Source organism: Tamandua tetradactyla, chromosome 17 (genome assembly GCF_023851605.1).
Source record: "Tamandua tetradactyla isolate mTamTet1 chromosome 17, mTamTet1.pri, whole genome shotgun sequence".
In the NCBI taxonomy this organism is placed as follows: Eukaryota; Metazoa; Chordata; class Mammalia; order Pilosa; family Myrmecophagidae; genus Tamandua; species Tamandua tetradactyla.
This window is the reverse complement of record NC_135343.1, coordinates 73,143,815-73,169,050: the sequence shown is the minus strand read 5'-3', so window position 1 is coordinate 73,169,050 and position 25,236 is coordinate 73,143,815. Positions and strand designations below refer to the sequence as shown.

The 25,236-nt window shown below is 37.1% G+C and overlaps 1 protein-coding gene and 1 pseudogene across 1 annotated transcript in view; one reads left to right on the top strand and one right to left on the bottom strand.

The window, feature by feature from the left end:
• The window catches only part of GCC2 (GRIP and coiled-coil domain containing 2), a 70,359-nt gene extending 45,896 nt beyond the window's left edge, over window positions 1–24,463 (bottom strand). The window contains exons 1-6 of the mRNA XM_077134938.1: window positions 24,369–24,463; window positions 23,901–23,957; window positions 22,641–22,725; window positions 21,435–21,502; window positions 3,341–3,445; window positions 314–2,782 (exon numbers count right to left, since the gene is read on the bottom strand). Of these exons, the coding sequence (XP_076991053.1) occupies window positions 314–2,782; window positions 3,341–3,445; window positions 21,435–21,502; window positions 22,641–22,725; window positions 23,901–23,957; window positions 24,369–24,374 (2,790 nt within the window). The 5' untranslated portion in view covers window positions 24,375–24,463. The remainder of the gene's footprint in view (window positions 1–313; window positions 2,783–3,340; window positions 3,446–21,434; window positions 21,503–22,640; window positions 22,726–23,900; window positions 23,958–24,368) is intronic.
• LOC143661381 (large ribosomal subunit protein eL33 pseudogene) lies at window positions 11,127–11,527 on the top strand (annotated as a pseudogene).
• Window positions 24,464–25,236: the final 773 nt, after the last annotated feature.

Sequence of the window (25,236 nt, the reverse complement as noted above, 5' to 3'; positions counted from 1 at the left end):
CAGACTATGTAATACTGATCTTATCATGCATATAGCATTTCTATTAAAAATGGTAATATCCAAGGCCAAGATCATTTAAAAATGATCTAAAACCAAAAAAATTAAAGAAAAATGGAATATACAACATGAAAATGCTAAATGCACATTTCAGAAATATGCTATGAGCTCAAATGTAAAAAATTTATTTCTGACTTCAAAGTGTAAAAATGGTAATTATATAAATATTTTCTAGAGTCTATGACTGGAACTAAGAATTCAATATCATTATACTAGAAATAGATGATATAGCAAATAAAATTTAAACCATCAGTACCTTTAATAATGCCAACTCTGCTCTCACACCTTGCAATTCAGATTCTTTCCGTTCTAGTAATGGTCTTAGGTTCTCATGTTCCTCTATAGAAGATTTTTCTTTTTCAAAATGGATTTCATTTTTGCTACATGACAATTTCTGAGATATTTCTTCAATTTGAATTAAGAGATTCTGATTCTCAAGCCTTGCTTTTTCGTTAGCATTTTTCATTTCTAGAAGATCTAACTGCAGGGCCTCTTTTTCTGACAGGATTTCTTCTAATTCTTTCCGTAAGAGATTTTTCTCTCGCTCATAGTCTCCTAGTAAAGACCTATGTTCCTCACACTGAACTACATTCTCTTCTTGAATGCACTTTATCTCTTTTTCTAACTTTAACACCTTTTCGTCATGTTGAAAAACTAAGTTGTGCTTTTCCTTGTTCATTTTTGTTAAGGATTCACCTATGGCTTGTAGGACATTTACGATATCTTCTTCATTTTCTTCTGAAACCTTTGACCCCATCTGCTCAAGAAAACCATACAACTGAGTTTTGACAAATAACTTCTGAACCTGCTCATTTTCAAACATTTTACCTAAATTATCTCGCTCTTCAACTGTTATCTGAAGTTTCTTTTCTAATTCAGTAATCTGTTCTTTAAGGCTAAAATTCCCTTCACATAGGGAAGTTTCCAAATCCCTACTCAACTGGTTCTTTTCTGAACTTAGTCTATTATTTTCTTCATAAAGAGACTTCACTTCAGATGACATCACCTCCTGGTCCTTAGAGAGAGTTTTTATTTGAACCATAAGGTTTTCTAGTTTCTGGTCATTTTGATCCTTTTCTTTTAAAGATTCTTCTAGTTCTCCTGTTAATTCATTTACCTTTTGTTCTAATTCACTGTTATACTGGGTAGTTTGCGCAACCTTCTCTCTAAGTTCTATAGTCAACCTTTCTTCCCTTTCACATTTTTTATGGAGATTGTCTATTTCTTCATGAGAGTTTTTCATTTTACTCACAAAATCATCTTTTTCTTCTGTAAGGGAGCTTATCTTCACTTCTAACTCTTGTAGCATGGCATCTTTCTGACTGAGAGTAATTAAATATTCTTCATTTTTTTCTTGAAGGTTCTTTAAGGTATGTTCAAGTTCTGGTACTAATTCTTGTTGAGATAATAATTTCTCCTTTTCTCCTTGGAGATGATTCACAGTTTCTAAAAGAGCATCTTTTTCATTAAAAGCAGCTCGGAGCTTCTGCTGCAGTTCATGTACATCAGATGCTTGCTGTTGTTTCATTGATTCCAACTCTTGACTAATTTTTCCTGCGGATTCCCCCAGTTCTGTCTGTAAAATTTCCATAATCTCTCGTAAACTCTCATAATTTAAGACTGCTTCCTGCTTTTCCTGCTGCAGATTTTCACATTGTTCCTTAAGACCCTGTATTTCAAACATTAATGTTAATTTTTCTTTTTCTGAATCTGACAAAAGGGCCTCATTTAGTTCTGATATTTCTTTTTGATGATGTTCTTTAAGACTCTGTACTTCTTTGCTATGTTGTTCTACAGTATAGTAAAACTGTTTATTTGAATCTTCTAGCTCAGATTTTAATTTTTCTATTACACAGGCTTGTTCTTCCTTAGCTAATAATAGCTCATTAATTTTAAACTCTAAGTCTTCTCGTTCATGAAAAAACTCATCCTTGATATGTTGGGCATCCATTTCAAGTTTTAATTTAAGATTATTCATATAAGTTACTTCATCTTTTAAGATACTATGTTGCGACTCCAGTTCTTTTAAGGTATCTTCTAAGCGTCTGACTTCATCATTTGCCACTTGTTCTACAAAAGCATCTTCTCTTAAGAACATAGCGCACATTTGATTTTCTTTGCTTGCATTTGAGGCTTTCCTTTCATTTTCAAATTCACCTTCATATTTCTCCTGAATGTTCTTTTCACTTGCCTCGTACTGATTTACTAAGTTCTCTTCTATCTGATTTAACTTATTTACTTCTGCTTCATGTTTTTTAGCAGAGGTTTCAATCTGGCACATCAATTCATTCACCTCTTCTTGGTATGTAGTTTTCAACTGCAGAAGCTCTTCTTGCAAACTATTAATTTCTCTTTGGTAATGTTGAGAATTCGCCTCAATGACTTTTTGGAGATTATGAACTTCTTGCTTTTTTTCATCAGTGGCAGCTTGTAACTGCTTTTGCAGGTATAAAATTTGCTCTTCAAAGGCTGGTCTAATTTTCTGAATCTCTTCTTGCAGTTTTTTAATAGTATCTTCAGAGCCACTCTGAAATTTAAGTTGTTCTGAAAGTTCTAATTGTTTTTTCATTGCTTCTTCCAGTTCCTTTTGCAAGCTAGCTTTATCTTCATTATGTTTAGAATGTACTGACATCAATTCATTTTCCAAATTTTCAATTTCTTTGACGAAATCTTTCTGTGACTGTTTAAACTCCTTATGTAGATCTTCCATCTTAGCTACAGAATCCTATTAAAAATAAGCAAACATAATTTATGTAAGACAAAAGAAAATACTCCCTTTAGGAAAAATATTAGCAAAAATCAACTGAGAGAAAAGAAAATGAGCAGGAATGCACAAAGTTAAATATGACAGAAATTCCAAGAGTTTTGATGAGCCTCTCCCTACGGAAAGTATGACAACGAATAGCACTACTAAATCTATTAGTCAGACAAAGTAATAATTAAAAGCTAGGAAAACAGTGAATTTAATTTTCTTTTAAAAAGTGATGAACGACTTAAGTTGTATAAACCACAAGGCTTTATTTATTTATTTATTTTTTACATGGGCAGGCACCAGGAATCAAACCCGGGTCTCCAGCATGGCAGGCGAGAATTCTGCTTGCTGAGCCACTGTGGCCCGCCACATCACAAGGCTTTAATCGCTCCTGATCAATTAATATGAGACTTTTCAGAGAAATGTTAAAACTGGATTAGATGATTTTTAAGGTCTTAATAGTTCTAAAATTCATCACTATGCTACTTATGTTATTTAAAGAAGAAATTATGTATTCAAATGTTTCCCTACCTCAGCCTCTTGCTTCATTTTAACATTTTCCTTCTTCAGAGCAAGACACTGTTGCTCAGTTTCTGCTTTTTCCAGAAGAACAGCATCTAGACGTTCAGTCAAGGCCTATTTTGGAAAGGATGATTTGTTTGCCTTAGGTTAAAAATGATGGATTGATTACATGTGTAATTATCTCTTCACATTTTGCAAACCACTCTAAAATGAGAATAAATGATTTCACAAACTATAAATACACAAGAACAAAAGAAAAGGAGAAAAGGCATCAGGATATGAGAGATTTCAACAAATTTTGGAAAACTGATATTAGACGGAGGACGGAGGAATTAGAGATAGGAGGAAAGGTATAACCTAAGGGCCTGCACAAGGAAATATCTTTGAGAAACTGGTAAATGCTTTTCAGAAAAACAAAAGGCTCAGGAATTAAAAGCACCAGGTATTGTTGAGGAAGGTATAATGTGTGGAGCTCAAAAAACTGGAAATTGTCTCAGGTAGCACATGAGATTTTGTTGGTTTGTCCAGAGTGATGCCCCGATGAATCCCAGAATGATTTGATCAGTGACTGGAAAAGTATTTGCAAGCCCCCTTCAGGGAATGGTGAGAGTGGGGAGAAATTCAACTTTCCCAAATTGAATTCTTGATCTTCTCACAAGCAGTGTGGACAACCAGGGCTGTAGGCTGAGCCCCCAGTCTTGGGGTTTGTTCATATGAAGCTTAGCCCCGCGGAGGATAGGTCAAGTCTACTTAAAATTTAGGCCTAAGGGTCGCCCAGGAGAGCCTCTTTTGTTGCTCGGATGTGGCTTCCCTCCAGCCAACATGATGAGCAGTCTCACCACCCTTCCTCTCTTTGCGTGGGACATGACTTCCAGGGGTGTGGACCTTCCTGGCGGTGTGGGACAGAGATCCTGGAATAAGCTGAGACTCAGCATCAAAGGACTGAGAAAAACCCTAGAATGAGCTGAGACTTAACATCAAGGGATTGAGAGAACCTTCTCGACCAAAAGGGGGAAGAGTGAAATGAGACTAAGTGTCAATGGCTGAGAGATTCCAAACAGAGTCAAAGGTTATCCTGGAAGTTATTCTTACGCATTAAGTAGATATCACCTTGTTGTTCAAGATGTAGCGGAGAGGCTGAAGGGAATTGCCTGAAAATGTAGAGCTGTATTCCAGTAGTCATGTTTCTTGATGATGATTGAACAATGATACAGCTTTCACAATGAGACTCTGTGAATGTGAAAACCTTGTGTCTGATGCTCCTTTTAGCTACTATATCAACAGAAGAGTAGAACATATGGAATAAAAATAAATAATAGGGGGAACAAATGTTAAAATAAATTCAATTTGAAATGCTAGTGGTAAAAGAAAGCGAGGGATAAGGGGTATGGTATGTATAATCTTTTTTTTCTCTATTATCGTTTTATTTCTTTTTCTGTTGTCTTTTTATTTCTTTTTCTAAATCGATGCAAATGTACTAAGAAATGATGAATGTGCAACTATGTGATGATATTAAGAATTACTGATTGTATATGTAGAATGGAATGATATCTTAATGTTTTGTCTGTTAATTTTTTTAATTAATAAAAAACAGTTAAAAAAAACAAACTGGAAATTGGTTGACAATTTGAATAGAGAAGGTCAGAAGAATAGGTGAAAAAAAAACATGTCCCTTCTTGCTCAGTTTTGTTCTCTGTAGAAACTGAACTGGAGAGGAAGTTAATGAAACAGAAAATGAATTGACAAGACAAAAGTCAGGTTTTTAAAAAAAGCTACCAAAACAGACAAACTCTGGCAAATTTGATCAAGAAAGTCATAAACAATATTATGAATAAAAAGGGAACACACTATGTAGATTAGAGATAGAGAGTTCCTTCCATTTCTAGTCAAAGACCTTGAAAATCATTACTCTTGTAATCACAATAAGAAAAAAACCTGAAAAACAAAAAACTCTTAGGTCCATAAGAAAACTGAGGTCACAGGGCAAACCACTGCCCAGAAAATTGTAAAGATGGGCATATACAGAGCATCACAGCCTACCAGGGACAGAAACTGCAACCTGAGCCAGTAAAGGGCAGGAAAACTTGAATTGTGAGTAACTGCTGTAGACAGAGCGTGGACTAGCCTGAGAGATAAAAATTTCTGAAGGCCCAGTCTTAGAGGGCTCCCTACTCCCATCACATTCTCCCTATTAAGGTTGAATGAAAATCTCCTCTTGTTCCTGGCAGCAAGAGGGGCAAAGGAGGCATTCTAAAATACACCCAGAGCACTCTTCTTCCCTTTAATAAGAGTCTACACTCAAGGGATACTATTTTACCAAAGCCTAACGAAAGTGGGTTTTATCAGAGCCTAACTGATATGGGGGACGAAAAGCATCCAACTCCAGCACCCACTCACCTTCCGTGTGAGATAAAGGGACTATTCTACCCCTGAGCTTTCCTGCCTCACCTAAGGGGTGAAAGATAAAAGCTGAGAAGCACTTGTAAAAGTTACAGACCAGGAGCATAGGCATGCTAAAAAACAAAGACCCAATTATATAAATAGAGAATATTTAGATAAACATACAATCTCACACTAAAGACCTGTTTACCTCAGTTCCTTAAGGGGTATGGTATGTATAATCTTTTTTTTCTCTATTATCGTTTTATTTCTTTTTCTGTTGTCTTTTTATTTCTTTTTCTAAATCGATGCAAATGTACTAAGAAATGATGAATATGCAACTATGTGATGATATTAAGAATTACTGATTGTATATGTAGTATACATATACAATCTTTATTTGTAAATAAATATTTCAACAAAAAATTAGTAGGAGTGCTAAAAAGCAAACAGTCTAAAGAGACTATAAGCATCAGAACCAGACATTCTAGACACAAATTCAGATATTACAGGAGATTCTGGAATTATCAGATGAGAAAATTAATGACTAATATGGTACTGGATTTAACGAAAAAAGTGAATAGGCAAAAAATAGTTGGGTAATTTAAGCAGAGGTGAAACTCTAAGAAACAATCAAAAGGAAATGATAGAAATCAAAAATACTGGGACAAATAAAGAATGCCTTTGATGGAATTATCAATAGAGTGGACATGGCTGAGGAAAGAATCAGTGTGTATGAAGATATGGTAATAGAAACCTCCAAAGCTAAAATTGTAAAAAAGAAAGAAAGAAAGAAAGAAAAAAGCATGAAAAACCACAGCATAACCACACAAAAAAAAGACAAGTAAGTGCTGTCAAATTTTCAAGGAAAAGAGCATCTCAATTACATACAAACTTTTCCAGACAAAATTAAAAGACAGAACAATTCCCAAGCTAGTCTACAAAACTGATATAACTTGATACAAAAAATCCAAAGATTTTACAAGAAAGGAAAATTACAGACCAATTTTATTCATGTATGTAGATGTAAAAAATCCTAACTAAAACATTAATCCACTATTACTACTTCTAATGACATTGTATTAAGAGAATCAGACCAATGGAACAAAGCTTTAAAAAAGATATGAGGACTAGCTATACTGACAAATAAAGAGAATGAAAATAAAATCAGAAATGAGAGGGGGGTCGTTACCTTGGATTCTGAAGAAATTTTAAAAAAGAGATACTATGAACAAATAAATGCCAACAAACCAGACAAGTTAGATGAAATGGACAAATTCCTAAAAACACACAAATTACTTACACTGAGTAGAGGAGAAATAGAAGATCCCAACAAACCAATTACAAGTAAAGAGATTCATTCATCAAAAATCTTCCTACAAAGAAAAGCCCAGGTCTAGTGGCTTCACGGTGGAATTTTATCAAACATTCCAAAAAAACCTAAAACGAATCCTGCTCAAACTCTTCCAAAAAACTCAGGAAAAAGGAATGCTACCTAACTCATTTTATAAAGTTATCATTCTAATACGAAAACCAGGTAAAGATGCTACAAGAAAGGAAAACTACAGACCAATCTCCCTAATGAACACAAAAATTCTCAAAAAAATACTAGCAAATCGAATCCAACAACACACTTAAAGAATGATACATTATGGCTGTATCAGTAAGCATTCTCTAGAGAAACAGAACCAACCGGAGAAACCTGTCAATATGAGATAAATAAAGGTGTCTCACACAGCCGTGGGAATAAAAAGTCCGTCTGGCAGGCTGTGAAGCTGGCAGCTCTGATGAAGGGTCTCAGCAAACAGCACAGGAGAGGCTTGCTGACTGAAGAAGCAGTGAAAGTCCCTCTCCTCTCTGAAAAATCTTCAACTGATTGGACTATCTCATTTGAAGGAGACATGCCCTTAGTTGATCACAGATATAAGCAACCACAGCTACAACCAGCTGACTGATGATTCAGTAAACCAGCCTTTCTGATCACCCACAGCCATGAAATATTCTTGCAAGGGTCAGGCCAGTGCCTGCCCGACCAGACACCATCACCTGGCCAAGCTGACACCAGAACCTAACTACCACAACAACTAAGTGGGGTTTATATCAGGAATGCAAGCGTGGTTCAACACAATAAAATCAATCAACGTAATACAGCACATTAACACATCAAAAAGGTAATATCACATGATCATATTGATTGATGCTGATAAGGTATTCGACTATTCGACAAAATTCAGCATCCTTTCCTGGTAACAAACACTTCAAAAGGTAAGAACTGAAGCAAACTTCCTCAATATCATAAAAGGAATATATGAAAAACCCACAGGCAGCAATCATACTTAACAGTGAGAAACTGAAAGCATTCCCCTAAGATAGGGAACAATTATTATTATTCAACACTGAATGAGAAGTCCTAGCCGGAGTGATTAGGCAGGAGAAAGAAATAAAAGGCATCCAAATAGGGAAGGTAAAAGTAAAACTTTCATTATTTGAAGATAACATGATCCTGTACTTAGAAAACCCTGAGAAACCTACGACAAACCTTCTTGAACTAATAAACAAATTCAGCAAATGGCAGGATACAAGATTAATGCGCAAAAATCAGTAATGTTTCTTAATACAAGTAATGTCCTAACTGAGGAGACAATTAAGGAAAAAATTACATTCAAATAGTGACCAAAATAATCAAATATCTAGGAATAAGCCTAACCAGGGATGTCAAAGACTTGTACACAGGAAACTACAAAACACTGCAAAAAGAAATAAAAAATGACCCAAAATAGATGGAAAGACATTCTGCTCAAAGATAGGAAGGTGAATGTCATAACATGTCAAATCTACCCAAACTGATCTACAGATTCAATGCAATACCAATCAAAATCTCAACAACTTACTCTGAAGACTTGGAAAAGCTAGTTATCAAATTTACCTGGAAGGGAAAGAGACCTTGAATAGCTAAAGATACCCTAAAAAAGAAGAATGAAGTGGGAGGACTAACACTTTCTGACTTTAAAGTTTACTATAAAGCCACAGTAGTCAAAACAGCATGGTATTGGCACAAAGATAGAAGTATCAACCAATGGAATTCAATCAAGAGTGCAGAGATAGACGACCAAATCTATGGACAACTGATCTTCGATAAGGCCCTCAAATCTACTGAAGTGGAACAGAATAGTCTTTTCAATAAATGGGCATGGGAGAACTCGCTATCAAGAGCTAAAAGAAAGAAACTGGTCTCCTACCTTGAACCCTTTATAAAAATTAATTCAAAATGGATTAAAGACCAAAATGTAAGAGCCAGTACTATAAAACTTTTAGAAGAAAATATAGGGAAACATCTTCAAGATCTAGTAAGGGGAAGGAGTTTCTTAAACTTTTCACCTAAAGCACAAGCAGTAAAAGAAAAAGTGATAAATGCAAATTTCTTAAGATCAAGAGCTTCTGTGCCTCAAAGGACCTTGTCAAAAAGGTGAAAAGGAAGCCAACATAATGGGAAAAAAAATTGGAAACTACATATTAGATAAACACTTGATAGCCAGTATACATAAATTATGTACCCCAACCAAAGAACAAACAACCCAATTATAAATTGGGCAGAAGATATGAATAGATATTTCCCTCAAGAGCAAATATAAAACAGCTAAAAAGCACATGAAGAAATGCTCATTTTCACTAGCTATAAATGAAATGCAAATCAAGACAACAATGAGCTATCACCTCACACCTATAATGACCTGCTATTAAACAGACAGAAAACCACAAACGTTGGAGAGGATGCAAAGAAACTGGAATGTTTATTCACTGCTGTCAGGAACGTACAATGGTGCAGTTACTGTGGAAAGTAGTTTGGCGATTCCTCAGAAAACTAAATACTGAGTTTCCCTATGACTCGGCAACACCAATACTCGGTATATATCCAGAAGAGCTGAAAGCAGGGATACAGACATTTGCACACCAATATTCACAGCAGTAGTATTCACAATTGCCAAAAGATTGAAAAACCCAAGTGCGCATCAACAGACAAGTGGATAAACAATGTGGTATACACATATGATGGAATATTATGTAGCAATAAGAAAAAACGAGGGCCTAAAGCACATGACAACATGGATGAATCTTGACGACATAAGGCTGAGTGAAATAAGTCAGACACAAAAGGTCAGATATTGTATGATTTCGTTATTATGACTCTGGTAAAGGTAATCTCAGAGGTTACACTGTAGAATATAGCAGACCTAGAGGTACACAGAAGCTAGAGAAAAGGGAAAGGCTGAACTTAAATGCATGGAATGGATAAAAGTGATGGTAATTCATTAGTGGGGTAATAAGTAATATTGCACACTGAAGGTAAATATGACTGAAAGGGGATGTATATTGTCATGTCTCCCACTGATTAAATCTACAATCATAAATAAGTTCCCACATGAACTATTTCAAAGGTTTGATTTTGGACAAACGGTCAACAGTAGAGGGTTATGGGGGAAAACTAAAAATGCATGTTATAGCCAAAAGGAAAACATCAACAATACCATAACATACTAGCGGCAACTAATTGGGGGTAGGGGTTGAGTGATAATGGGTAGTTATGATTTGATATTTGTTGACACAAGAAGATACTGTAAGACAGGATTTGTTTATTTTAGATATTATCCATAATGTTCACCAGATGGAGGGAGCAGAAGGCACAATGACCCAGAAGCAGAATGGCAGCCTGGGATACATTTATATGATGGAAAAGGGTGCAGCTACAAAAAGGAAGGACGTTGAGAGGCACACAACAAACTGAATAAACCTTGGGAACAATATGTTGTGCAAAGAAAGCTAGAAGCAAAAGAACAAATAGGCTAAGGTCTATTTCGAAAGTACTTATAAGAAAATTGGAGCCTAGACTGTAAGTCCTTATAGCAGATACACTTAGTCTGAAGTTGTAAATATATTTCTAGATTCTGAGACACTGAGCTATATGTGTATTTCTTGGAACCCTAAGTAACACTGTGATACCTAAGAACAAGAAATGGAGTGTTCCAGCCCTGAAAATTTTATCTCTAATTGAAGACTGATGTCAAGTAACTGAAAAAGAGAACAGTCTTCAATAAGTGATAAAAGTGAAGCCAATCTGACTGGGACTAAGGTAAACCAGAATACAGGGTAAAAGGTAACAGTGTATGTACTCTAAACCTTCACCTACTGTATGAGCACAAAGGCAGAGAAGTTTATTATGTCTAGAACTTGATTTTGTGTAACACACAATCTAGATCAACCTGTCTAGATAACTTATTTAACGAACCCAAACTCCTAGAGTCCAGAATGGGAATGAGGCCTTGCAATTCTGCATAGCTTAATGCAATACCAGGATACATCTCAGACTATGGTGGGCTGATAATTAAAAAGTATTGCTCTCTTTCTGCCATCTTGGAGCCCTGCTGGGAACAGGACTTCTAAAGTGGCAAATATGTCCAGAAGGCTGTGGTCCAAGGCCATTTTTGCTGGCTATAAGCGGGGTCCCTGGAACCAGAGGGAGCATACAGCTCTTCTTAAAATTGAAGGCGTTTATGCCCGAGATGAGACTGAATCTTATCTGGGCAAGAGGTGTGCGTATGTGTACAAAGCCAATAACAACACAGTGACTCCTGGTGGCAAACCTAACAAAACCAGAGTAATCTGGGGAAAGGTAACACGTGCCCATGGAAATAGTGGCTTGGTTCGTGCCAAATTCCGGAGCAACCTTCCTGCTAAGGCCATTGTACACCGAATCCGTGTAATGCTGTACCCCTCAAAGATTTAAACGTATTGAAAAGTAAATAAATAAAATTACGAATTTTATTAAAAAAAAGAAAGTATTGATACAGTCCTCAAAGGTCCAAAAGTAAAAAAACAAAAAGAAACTATTGAACTTCCCCATCTGGGAAACCCAGGATACTGTCTCAACCATTGGGGACTCGTAAATAGGCTAAGCCCTTCAACTTTTTTTTTTTTTAAAACACATTACTTTTCATTTTAGGTTTTAACTTTTGTTTCTCCTAAAAAAAAATTGATGGTTTAACGTGGGTTAACATTTATAAATGTGATATAAAAAAAAGAAATAACACAAAGAAGTGAATTTTTATAACAAGTGGTTAATAATCATTTAAACAGTATGACATATAATTTAGTCAAGTATTCCTTCATTCCTTTCCCTTTACCCCAGATAACTTATTTTCAGACACCACTGATAACCTTCCATAACCTTGTAGAAGCAACTCAAACTCTACTAATCATTTTGGGATCAGTTCTAGAGGTTTTGAGAGAAAGAAAAGAGAGTCTATCAATTCTCTTAATCCCAGACTAGGTTTAAATACAATTTAACAGGGTGCACAAATCTATCCCTTTCAAAGTTTTTAATTCAGCAAATTACTCGCTCACACGGACAGGCACAATTCTGGAAGAATTACTCATGGTGACAAGCTCATCTTTAGCAGGGAAGATCGGAAGGGAGAGTCAAGGATCCTCAGAGCCAGAAGGCGAACCCTAAGTAGAGATGAGGAGCTACGACAGCCCTGGAACTGTGAACAAACCCCCAGAATGCTGTTGAGCTCATAACTTTCAATACTGCACTGGTTCTATGGACAGGGCAACACTTCCCAGTCCTGGTCTCGCTCAGTGCTCTGGGGCTGAGTCTCTGTCAGCAACGAAAAATTAGCAAAGTGATTTTCTGCGCTTAAGAAACTGAAAGCCGGTGAGAGCAAACTCCAAGCAGGAAATTCCCCTTGGCCAAGCCTTTTCACAATTACTGATGCTAAACCAAACCCTCTAACCTCTATTGTTTCTACAGTCATAGAGAATCTTTTTTTTCCCATAGGTTAACATTTACTGACCACTTACTATATGCTAAACACAGTTCTAAGTTGTTAAAATTCCCACTACAATTCTCTGAGTGGTACTATTACTATTATTCTATTTTACAAACAGGGAAGCTGAGGCACGGAGCATTTAAGTAAATTGTCCAAGTTAACACACTTAGCAAGTACAAAAGATTGGTTTCTAATCCAGGTAGCCTCACTCTGGAGCACATGCTTATAACCACAGTGCTATACATACCCTCTGCTTTAACTCAGAATTACCCTGACTTTTCTGATGATGGAGCTTTTTTTGCTTCCAGCTGATTTTATTATTAATATTTTTATTATAAACAACAGACATACATACAAATATTCTTCACATGGTTACAATCAATGGCTCACAATATCATCACATAGTTGTGTTTTCATCAACATGATTACTTTTTTGAACATTTGCATCTCTCCAGCAAAAGAAAGAAAAAAGAAAAAACTAATACATGCCAGGCCCCTTACTACTCCTTTTCACTGACCACTAGTATTTCAATCCACTAGATTTATTCTAACCTTTGTTCTGCCTATTATTTATTTTTTTTCATATTTTTTACTCATCTGCCCATACCATAGATAAAAGGAGCATCAGACATCAGATTTTCACAATCACACTACAAAAGCTGTATCATTACATAATCATTTTCAAGAAACATGGCTACTGGAACACAGCTCTACATTTTCAGGCACTTCCCTCTAAATACTCTAATACACCATAAATTAAAAAGGGGTTATCTAAGAATAACCTCCAGGATAACCTCTTGACTCTATTTGAAATCTCTCAGCCACTGACTATTTTGTCTAATTTCTCTCTTCCCCCTTTCGGTCAAGAAGGTTTTCTCAATCCCTTGATGCTGAGACCCAGTTCATTTTAGGATTTCTGTCCCACGATGCCAGGGAGATTTATACCCCTGGGAGTCATGTACCATGTAGAGAGGTGGAGGACTTGCAGTGTAGGCTGAGGGAGAGGGAGGGAGCCAGGCAGGTCACATCTGAGCCACAAAAGTGGTTCTCAGGGGATAACTCTAAGGCCTAATTTTAAGCTGGCTTAGCCTAAACTTTGTGGGGATAAGTTTCATAGGAACAAATCCTAAGATTGAGAAGCCCTTCATCTTGAGACTTGCCCTTATGAAACTCATTTCTATAGTGGAGAAGCTAAGACTACCTACCCATAATAAGGCCTAAGAGTTGCTTTCAGGAAACATTTTGTTGCTTGGATGTGGCCTCTCTCTCTCTAAGCCCAACTCTGTAAGGAAAATTACTACCCTCCCCCCTATATAAGACATGACATTCAGGTATGACAATCTCCCTGACAATGTGAGGTGAGACTCCTGGGGATGAGTCTGGCCCTGGCAACATGAGACTGACAATGCCTTCTGGACCAAAATAGAAACGGAGAGGGAAAGTGCAGTAAAATAAGGCATCAGTGGCCAAGAGAGATCAAACAGAGTCAAGCGGCTACTCTGGAGGTTACTCTTATGTAAACTTCAGTTAGATAGTGCTAAGTGCCATGGTTCACTAAAACCGAAGAAACATTACTCCTGTTAACTCTTAAGAACAGCTAGGGATCTAATTGAGACTCTATAAAAATTGCATGGACTAAGTTTGCTTTCCTGGAACCTATAATTTCCAGGATCCTGGGCCAGTTAATCTTGAAACCCAGAGAGATTAGCCCCTCCAAGATTATCAATTAATTATACTACTCTACCCTTTAATGTCAGTACCTGTTCTCCACATGAGGAGTCAAAATGGGCATTGCCTAAAGATAGCTACAGATTGGGAGAAGGATCAAAGAAGGAGGATGTATTACAAAGTAAATAGGATTTAACAAAAGAGTATGACTGCTAAAAATCACTATATTGATATTTCCTCTAGACACCTGTGTTTTGTGGCAGCTACATGAAAAAATCTTAAATAGTGGAAAGGTAACACATAATAAACTCTGAAATCTGTTCTGTAACTACTTGTTGTAGTTTGAAAATTATTGCTTTTCCTTTCTTTTCTTTGTATACATAATTCATAATAAAATTAAAGATTATACATGTAGAACGGAATGATCCTAAGTTAAGAATGTCTGTTATTATTTTTTTAATTAAAAAATAATAATAATAAATATTTAAAAAAGATCTGAGACTAATATTGGAAAACAAAGGTTACTGTTTGCAGATATGACATTTTACTTAAAGACAAAATATATATGGCCAATACAAATAAATATTCAATACGATCAGTGATAGAAGAAATGTACTCAATACTACCGTGAGCTATCATTTTACATCCATCTGACTGACAAAAATTAAAATGTCTGGCAAAACCAGGTGCTGGAGAGAATATGGATCTGCAGGACCCCTTATACACTGCTGGTGAAAATGTAAGTTATTTCAACCACTTCCTAAGGTTGAACCTTCATATCCTTTATGTTGCAGCAATTCCAGGCATACACCTATGAGAATCTCTTGCATACGTGTGAAAGACATGCACACAAGCATGGACAAAGCACTGCACTCAATAGCAAACACCTGGACATAACCCCAGTGCCCATGAAAAGTGTAGCAGATGAACAAATTGTACTATATTCATACAATGGAATATTCCATAGCACTCACAGCGATGTGCAACAATACAGATGAAGCTTAGTAAAATAATAATAAGTGAAAAAAGTACTAATACATTACAAACATGTTACCCTTTTAACGAAGTTACACATTAAAATTAAAAATACATATTTCAAGGACACTTACAAATGTACTGAAACTTTATAAAAAGTAAAGGAATGATAAATACGGGATTTAGGGGGATGGCTAAGCTGGGTGTGGGAAATGGGGTTTGGGGTGAGATACTTGTTTGGGAGTGGGTGGGAATATATAGGAAAATATACATTATTTTCAAGATTTTAGCTTCTCTTTTGAGTATCAGGTTCACAGGTGAATGTATTATTAGAAATAATTAAGTAAAAGCAGTCCTTGCACTGACTAATGATTAGTGTATGTCATGAATCAAGGCCTGTGATTAATCCACTTACAGTCCAGTGGAAGAATAAAAAAAAAGAAACTGAATAGGAAGAGATACACCAAGCACAGGGTGAACAGGAATTAAATGCAGGGCTGAATATTTTCCCCTCATTAGAGGATTATGTGAAAGTTGTGTATACTAAATGATGAGCCTACTCCATACCTTTGACCCCTGGTCCTGATTTCAGCACTTAAGCTGCAAACTGCCAGGTGAATACTCCCTACTTTCAAGAAAAGACTGAAAAGTAAAAAGTCGATGACATTTCTCAGAAAGCTCAAATGGAGAACTCAAAAGAAAACATAAATTCTAGGAACATTCCTGTAAGATCAGAGTCTGTAGACTGACTCATTCAACCTTAATAATAATCAACCCCGTCTCCCCTGTTGGCCTCTTCTGAAGATGTTACAGAGGTTCAAACAAAAAAACTCAGATTTTAGAAGAAAAACAAAAAATCGTGGAACTGTAGCCCACAGCAAACTTTAAAATGTTCTGTAACTACTAGTTAAAATGTACTTGGAAATTTATTGCTTTTTTGTAAATATGTTTCACAAATAAAAAAAGTTTAAAAAAAAAAAACCCTGATTTTCCTGGTTCACTCATAGCCAAGGGTACCTATATGATACTAAACTGGGAGAAAGCCCTTTTCACATTTTCTTCTTTTGCATAATTTTTCTAAAAGGAACTCAATCCTTTGGCCAGAACTGGAGCAGACGTCTTATGTCCAAGAATGTTAAAGTTGGTGGTATGGAAAGATGGAAATAGCCTGTACCTGTTAATGTCCCTGAGCCACATATCATTCCTCAACTGTCTATTCCTGAAGTTCCTTTTCTGTTACACGAACACATTTTTTTTTAAGTCACTGAGGTAAGAGTTCTTTTATTTGTGGTGGAATACATTCCTGATACAAGGGCCAACATCTAATAGGAGATTCCAAAAGCAAGAACAAAGAGAATGGCTGGAATCAAACTATAAAAGATATTTACAAGAACTGAAGGATAAAGGCCTGTAGATTGCCCAGAGTCTTAAGCACAAAGGCAAAGAAAACTCATCCACTGAAAGCATGTCATTGTAAAATTTTTAAAACATAAAAGCTTCAAGAAGGAAAAAGCAAATCACAAGTAAAGGAAAAGAAGTAATAGAGACATTAGACTATTTAATAGCAACACCGGAAATGGAGCAATGCATTCAAAATTCAGAGGTAGATTGCAATAAAAAGTGATGCAGAAAAGTCCCTTTGGGGAAATGGTGAGAAAGGGGGAAAATTCAACTTCCCCAAGTGGAGAATTCTTGATATTCTCACAAGCAGTGGGGACAACCAAAGCAATAGGCTGAGCCCCCAATCTTTGGTTTGTTCATATGAAACTTAACCCAGCAAAGGATAGGCTAAGCCTACTTAAAATTAGGCCTAAGAATTACCCCCAAGAGAACCTCTTTTGTCGCTTAAATGTGGTCTCTCAGCCAACACAAGCGAACTCACTGCCCTCCCCCCTCTACGTGGGACATGACTCCCAGGGGTGTGGACCTTCCTGGCAACGTGGGACAGAAATCCTAGAATGAGTTGGGACTCAGCACCAAGGGACTGAGAAAACCTTCTCGACCGAAAGGGGGAAGAGCAAAATGAGACAAAATAAAGTGTCAATGGCTGAGAGATTCCAAACAGAGTCAAGAGGTTATCCTGGAGGTTAAATAGACAGCACCTTTTTAGTTAAGGTGTAACAGAGAGGCTAGAGGGAAGTGCCTGAAACTGTATAGCTGTGTTCCAGTAGCCATGTTTGTTGAAGATGACTGTATAATGAGATAGCTTTTGCAATATGACTATGTGATTGTGAAAACCTTGCGTCTGATGCTTCTTTTATCTATCTACCTATGGACAGATGAGTAAAACATATGAATTAAAAATAAATAAATAATAGGGGTAACAAATGTTAAAATAAATTTAGTAGATTGAAATGCCAATGATCAATGAAAGGGAGGGGTAAGGGGTATGGTATGTATGAATTTCTTTCTGCTGTTTCTTTATTTCGTTTTCTGAACTGATGCAAATGTTCTAAGAAATCATGATGATGAATATGCAACTATGTGATGATATTATGAATTACTGATTATATATGTAGAATGCTTGTGTGTGTATGTTGGTACATTTAATAAAAAAAAAAAAAAAGTGATGCAGAGGGAAAAATGTCCCTCTCTTTGAGCTGGCTGTTTTAATATCCATTCATAACAGGAGAACTGCAGTAGCCCATCATGTGTCACATGTATAGACAATCTAAAGGCTAAGGATGAAAGAGCACAAAAATGGAAAGAATCTGGGTCCTGATGACACCCCTATGAGACTGAACCAGCCCTAGAATTACCTACCTTTGAACTTACGTAAAAGTAAACAAATAAACAAAACCCAACATTTTCTAAGAAAATAAAAATAAAAGGGGTAGAAAACTTCATCCATTTCAAGTTATAGCTATCAAATGTAATCATAAAGGCATTTTTAAACACAGGACACAAAAATTAACTTCTTCCACATCCTTAGGAATGCTACAGAGGAATGTTATGCCAAAATAAGATAGTTAACCAAGAGAGTGACTTAGCTATCAGGAAGGCCAATATAGGACAGTAGTTTCAAAATTTACTGGATCATGAAAAGGCAGTCCTAGGAGAACTATTTAGCAAATGCACAGAACAGACCAAATTAGTGGAGGAGGACAGAAGGCTTCAGAAGCCAGGTATCCAGGTAAAAATGTAAGAGATACACTATTTTATACGCTTGGCCATTCGGAAAGTAGGAGTGGTAATAAAAGATAACTAAATTTTCATCTGCCATAACAGGAATAGAAACTGTCTAAATGTCTAAAATTGATACATCAAGGAATGTTAATGTAAGTATATTAATTAGAAATACAGAAATAATTTCTGGAAGCTAAGATTATAAATTATCATTTAGTATTATTTTTAAATCATTTTTACTTTAGTTCAAGTGCATTTAGTGCATGTTTTTATTTTAGTTAAAATGAGTTTTAAATAAATTTTGTCACTGCAGGATAAACTTCAGACTGATAAATACCAGAGAAAGCCTAATTTAACTAATTTCAGAAGATATACAGAGGCCATTAACTGAAAACACCTATAAAATACCTTAAAGATTAGAAACACAAGGCGGACAATCTTTCTTAGGAAATTTAGTTTTGATTTCATCTTAGAGAAAATAACAAGAGTGACACAGTATAGATTCCAATGTGTAAGAAATTCCAATATTTTCACATAAATTTTCACCTTCCTCTCACATTAAGAAGCCCCAAAATTCATTGTAATACCATGCACCTCAAATTTTGATATGGGTAATATGGTTTCTTATTTATCTTATTTAAAAATAAAATTTTTCAGGTTTGCAATAAAACTTTAGATTGTATTTAAATGCACTATTAGATGACTATTAGAAATTTTAACTGTAATTAAAACTTTTAAAGTCATAAATTTTAAACATGTTATTTGAAGAACATAAAATTCTGTATTCAAATCTATTGTGGGTGTTTCCAGTGTACTTTCCCACCAAAGAGCTACAATTTCGCAAGAAATTCTTGTCAGTTTTTCAAAGATGAAGATAACTTATTGTATTGCAATATATGATTTTTCTAAAAATGAAAACTTATTTGTAGCAGCAGAATAGTTGATGAACACCTCTTCCACTTAGTCCCTTAAGTAATTTTATAGTAAAGGACTGGAAATCAAAGATTTTATTCTCATTTAATCCTTCCAAATGTTTACTTTCTGAGACTTATGCAGTCAGACACTTTACTAGTAATTCAGTAACCTGAAAGGAAAAGTTGATTAATTTGGAGAAATTTTCTTTTCTCATTTATAGGAGCAGTCTTGACAGAATGGGAGAATATATTGTTTAGTGATAAGGAGGAAATAGAGGATAAATATCTGGATGTCCTCATGAAATGAAATTGTCAAAAGTATTTCTTTCAAAACTACCTATTAAGGGCAAAATCAGAAAAGAATCTGTATTCAACGTCAAGACTGCTGGTAGTGTATGTGTGTGTGTGTGTGTGGTACGTATGCACGTATCTATGTGTGTGCATACATAAAATACCCCCCACACATATAATACATGGTAACAATAACAATCTTTGAGTACTTATATGACAAACCCAAAAGTGCTATACATGTATTAATTCATTTAATCCTCACAACAACCCTCAGGGAAGCAGATATTATTATTATCTCCACCTCACAGATGAAGGAGTTGAGTCACAGAGAAAACGTTAAGAAATTTAGCCAAGGTCACATAGCTGGTAAGCAGCAAAGCATGATTTTGAAGATTTAAATCAGGCAGTCTGGTTCTGAAGTTAGCATATTTAACCACCATATAGTTAGATTTTGGCTATTACAGATTAAGAAAATATAAATAATCAAATAAACACACTATGAATTCAGTAATACTTAAATGAATCAGTACATGAATCCAAACGGTATCTGTACATACCATTCAAACTACATGTATTGTTGTAACTAAATAAAATAGAAAATAATAAGGGAGGATAACCATATGGATTTAAAGACCCCATGTAGTAATTTCCTGGGAGTCCCTCAATGATCCTTTGCTCACAAGATGTCAGCCCCCTAATGAGAAAATAAGAAAATGTAATCAAAGGATAATTAATAAGACTCAAAATATAAATACTATGAAAGAGCAGGAAAATATTTATTTGACAGCTTTGAAAAACAAAAGGAAATTTAAGGAAGCTTTGGCTAGGTGGGGGAATCAAAAAACATCTTAGTCAGTATTAAGAGCATGGAAATAAGAATAAGCAATTCAGATTCTTAAACAGGGAATAATAAGATAAATACAGTAATCTGTATATTTAGTAACCAGGCAGGAGCATCTAAGACCAAAAAGAGAAACAAAGTCCGGAGAGGAGAGTATTAAAATAAGTCAAGCGTGACGTTTTTCAACATAGAGCCAAAGAAATGGAGAAAGAGGAAAAACTGGAGTAACATCCTGGTGACAGACACATGTAGAGGATAAAGAGGAAAGTCAAACTATTTCTAAAATAAAAAGACATGAAAAGGGTGGGCCGCGGTGGCTCAGCGGGCAAAGTGCTTGCCTGCTATGCCGGAGGACCTCGGTTCGATTCCCGGCCCCAGCCCATGTAACAAAAACGGAGAAACAAAATACAATAAAACAAGAAAGTGTTTAAAGATGTTTCCCTTTCTTCCTTCCTTCCTTCCTTCTATCCTTCCTTCCTTCTCTCTGTCTTTCCTTTAAAAAAAAAAAAAAAAAAAAAAAAAAAAAGACATGAAAAGCCGTGGTACCACTGACACAACAAGAGGAGGAGGGTGGGAGGACATTGAGATGGTTGTGGGGATTTGGTCATGTTGAGTTGGAGGGGAAGACATGAGAACCATGTGAAGATGCTTTTCCCCCTAAGCAGCTAGAAACATAACTGTGAAATTTGGGTGACTAGTCACACCAAGGGATATAGATTTAGAGATTATCAGCCCCAAAATAACCATCAAAACCTTGAGAGTGACTAGGTTTTTAGAGGGAGATGGAGAAGAGCAAGACAGACTTAAGTGCCAATCATAATTAGTGTGTGGGAGGAAGAGAAGAGAGAATACTCATTTATAGTAGGAAGGGACTTAAAGGTCATCGAACCCTCTCTTTCTACTATTAACCTGAGAGGTAAAAGCCTTAACCAAGACCAGAGAATAAGTGGTAGAACAGGGACTGGAAGGGAGGCAGCACTCTTGCAGGCTGACAACTTCCAAGGAAATTAAACTCTTGCTAGACATTTCCTCTAACTTAAAAAAAAAAAAATTAAAGCAATATTCACAACTTATTTTATTACCTTAATGATATCATCAGTTTCTCCAGCCACAGACTTTGATTTGAGTTCTTCAATTTCTTTCTCCAATTCTAAACAATTATTAAAAGAAAAAAAAATCCAGCTCAGAAATGAAGAAAATGATCACTGGCTAAAATGATAAGTATAGTCGGAAAAATAAAACCACTATAACTTAAAACCAATGTAAAAAGTGGATGCTTTGAGAAATTATTAACCTCACCCATAGAACAATATTCCTTTTTATGATGGAAAACTTCAAACATACAGAAAAGTAAAGAGAATAGAATGGTTACTCTTTATGCTCTCTGCAATTATGACATGCCTTGTTTCATCCAAAATGGTACTCATTTCCTCCTCCCTGCCCCTTTATTTACCCAGCCTGACAATTTAGAAGCAAATCCAAGACATCATATAATTTCACCTATAAATACTTCTTTTTGTATAATCTGAAAACAACAACTAATCTCATATTAAGCACAAATGTTCATCTGAGTATTTTATTAACTCAAGCCTGGGTCTGGACCCTTAGACAGCTTTCAAAATAAATCAACCACTTTATCATAAACTGATCCAACCTCCAACTCCCAAAAAATAATTTGATCTTTTCCTACTACAAAACAAGTTTTGGCTTTAGGATGAGCAGTTAGCATTCATAAATTATTGGGATATTAAATATTTATTTAATATATTAAGACATACTTAAAAATATTAAAAACGATATGAAAATATTTTTCCTTTTGAGATCAAAAGAAAAGGAAAATATAGGGACTCGATCAACTTCAGCCAATAAACATACTTCATGATTCCAGGAATGGAAATCTTTTATTTATTACTTTACTTGAGGCCTCATTTTATTTGTTAGAGTTCACAACCTTTATGTTTCTAACGTTTCAACTAACCGTTTAGAGAAAAAAACTTGACTTAGAAGAATCTAGAATCCACATACAGGAAAAAAAATGTTTAACTTCAACAAAATGTTTCCTCCCTGACTTTAATAACTCAAAGGTAACTGAAGTTTAGAGCTATGAGATGATAAAAACATCAAAGTCAAGATGGCTAGAATTTTCAGTAGTAACAGATTCCAGCACATCAACTAGGTTTGTGCTTGGAATCACTGTAAAACAAAACAAGTCAACATTCTATTAAAAAACTAATGTTCTAAACCATGAATACAGTTTGTGGTCAAAATTAGTACTTCCAACCAAATACCTGTACACTTTGATTTAGTTTTCTGTATTAGCATCATCTGCTTCTTGGCAAACTTGATGAGATCTTCCTTGGGCAATGCTTCCAGCTGAAAAATGTAGTGATGTTACCAATCTGGTATAAATCATGTTTCTACTAGTCCACAAAAAGGAAATACAATGTCCGCCTAAAAATAAAAAATTCTACACAATAAATCTTCCTGCCAACCAAACACCGTACTTTACTCCATAGTTCTTAAAATTAGCAAATACAATTTCAACTCAATAATTATTAAGCAACTACTATAAAATGTAAACAAATTATTGTAACAAATTACAAAACAAATTATTGATACTGTAAACAGTATCTTCTATAAAGATACTGTTGTCATAGGTTAAGAAACTTTGTGGGTTTTAATTTCTCTAATGGTAAAATCAGGGGGTTGGGACTAATGCTCCTTAAGGTTTTTTAGAGTTATAAATTATTTTATTCTATTCAAGGGTGAAAGAGGTCTTTGGCCACTTGAAAATTTAAGCATAGCTATGATATGAGATGAATTAAGTTACATTTAAGCTTTAACCAAAAATTAGGCCTTAATACTTGAAAAAACTTAGACCTGTGGGCTTAGTTTTCTCACCTGTAAAATGGGTATAACAATAGTATCTGTCACTTAAGCATCATTAAGGAAGCTTAAATGATTCCTTAAGCATCATTAAGGAAGCTTAAATGAAGTGACAGCATGCTCAGGAAAGTGCCTGAAACAGTGTCAAGTAAAAAACTTGGCTACTGTGCTTACCACTATTATCTTTTAGAAATACTGACTCCTTAACATTCTGTAGGGCCATACAAATCACCCAAATCAATGTTCTCTTCACACTTTAGGAACCGTTACCCAGAAAGATTAAGTAACTTGCCCAAAGCCACTGAAGGTACAGAGGCCAACCAGGTCTTCCCTGACTCCTTCCTAATGATACCGCTCTTTCCACTCATATAGAACCTCATAAGTCAGATTGATTTGTTTAATGTTTGAAAAACTGCAGGATCTCTCAGCAATCCTGACCCAGGGACAGGAAGTAAACACATAACCAACTCTTTTCCTACCAGGAAACTTAGCAAAAAGAAAAAGAAAGAAAGAAAGGTAAATAATTGCGTAAATTAAAATTGAGATCCTTCAGAAAAAACTATTTCTTTTAAGTAGGCCACACTCTCTGCCTATGCCAAAGTTTTCCAAGTTCATCATCCTTCCACTCTTCAGGGTGTTTGCTAGTCAAGTATTCTCTTTACCTTAGATTTCCCAGTTCCAGGGGGGGCGGGGGAAGCCACCCCATCTTGAACAGGATCCTGCAAAACAAAATCAAACCCAGGTGATTAGGATAACTCTATTCCTAACGCCAGAAGGAACGCGTGGAACCCTACAGGATAAACTCTTCTCGCGGAATCAAGCAAGGAGAAATCCTTTCCGCGAAAAAGAGCATTAGGGAGGAAGGGAGCGGCTGCGGCAAGCCGCACGCACTAGCACGGCCAGGGGACTGTAATCACAAGGGAAGTGTTTCGGGAAGGTGGAGATGGGCAGAGGCGCGGCGCGGGGCTTCGGGGCGCGGAGGGAGAGGATGCACGCTCCCCACCGGGGGCCACCTCCAACCCGAAATCACAGCCGCAGGGCAGGCGCGGCCACGCGCGGGGCCGGAGGGGGTCAGTCCCAGGCCCCCGCCCCGCGCGTCCCGCGCGCCCCTACGCCCCTCAAGGAATTACCTCCATCGCCAACCCCGCGGCGCCTCGCACCCCACCGCGCGCGCCGCCGCCGCCTCACTTCCGTCTGCAGCGGGGACGGCGGCGGCGCCGTCGGCTGCCGCCTCTGACGTAGCTGCAACTGCAGGTCAAAGGCCGCCTTCTGCCGGGGCCCGCGCAGCTCCCCGCGTTGCCATGGCCACGGGCCGCGCTGCCCGCCGCCGCGCCCCGGCCCCGCCCCCGGGCTCAGGCGCCCTGCTCCTGCTTCCTGGATCCGGGAGGCGGTTCCCGCGCGCCCCGCCCCGCGGCCCCTGGCGGCCGGGACGCTTCCGGCTGCGTGGGTGCCGACCCGGCTGGCCGGGCTTGGGCGGCGCCTCCGGATTTCTCTCAGCTGAGTCCCTGCGAGGTTGCCACTGCCTCCTTAGCGTCTGGTCCGCACTTAAAAAATGCGTCGGGCTCTAAGCTAGGGACGTAGACGGTATCCACCTGGGTGAGACATACTCGAAGGCTGAGGTAGCAGATCGGCCGAGGAGCCGTCGCTGAAACCCGGACGTTCACCTCCCAAACTGACATTTTATCCGTGGCTGCGGCGGCGGGGAGGAGGCAGAGTTGTGAAATGTGGGATCTGGTGTCACAAGCCGTGGCGGGTTTGAATCTTGCACTGCAGTTGATTAGCTGTGGAACTCTGGGCACATACCCCCTCGAGGCCTCGTTTTCCTATCTGTAGAAGTTGTAGGGTGGATGAGGATATTGAGTGAAATGGCAAATGGGGGCGCGGGACAGGTACCCCAGAGCTGTCTGCCAGTTACCTCGCTCTCTTTGGAAAGCCAGGCTGACAGCGGCTTGTGAGGGGTTCTCAGGATAGGCCACATGGGGTTTGGGCGCCCACCAC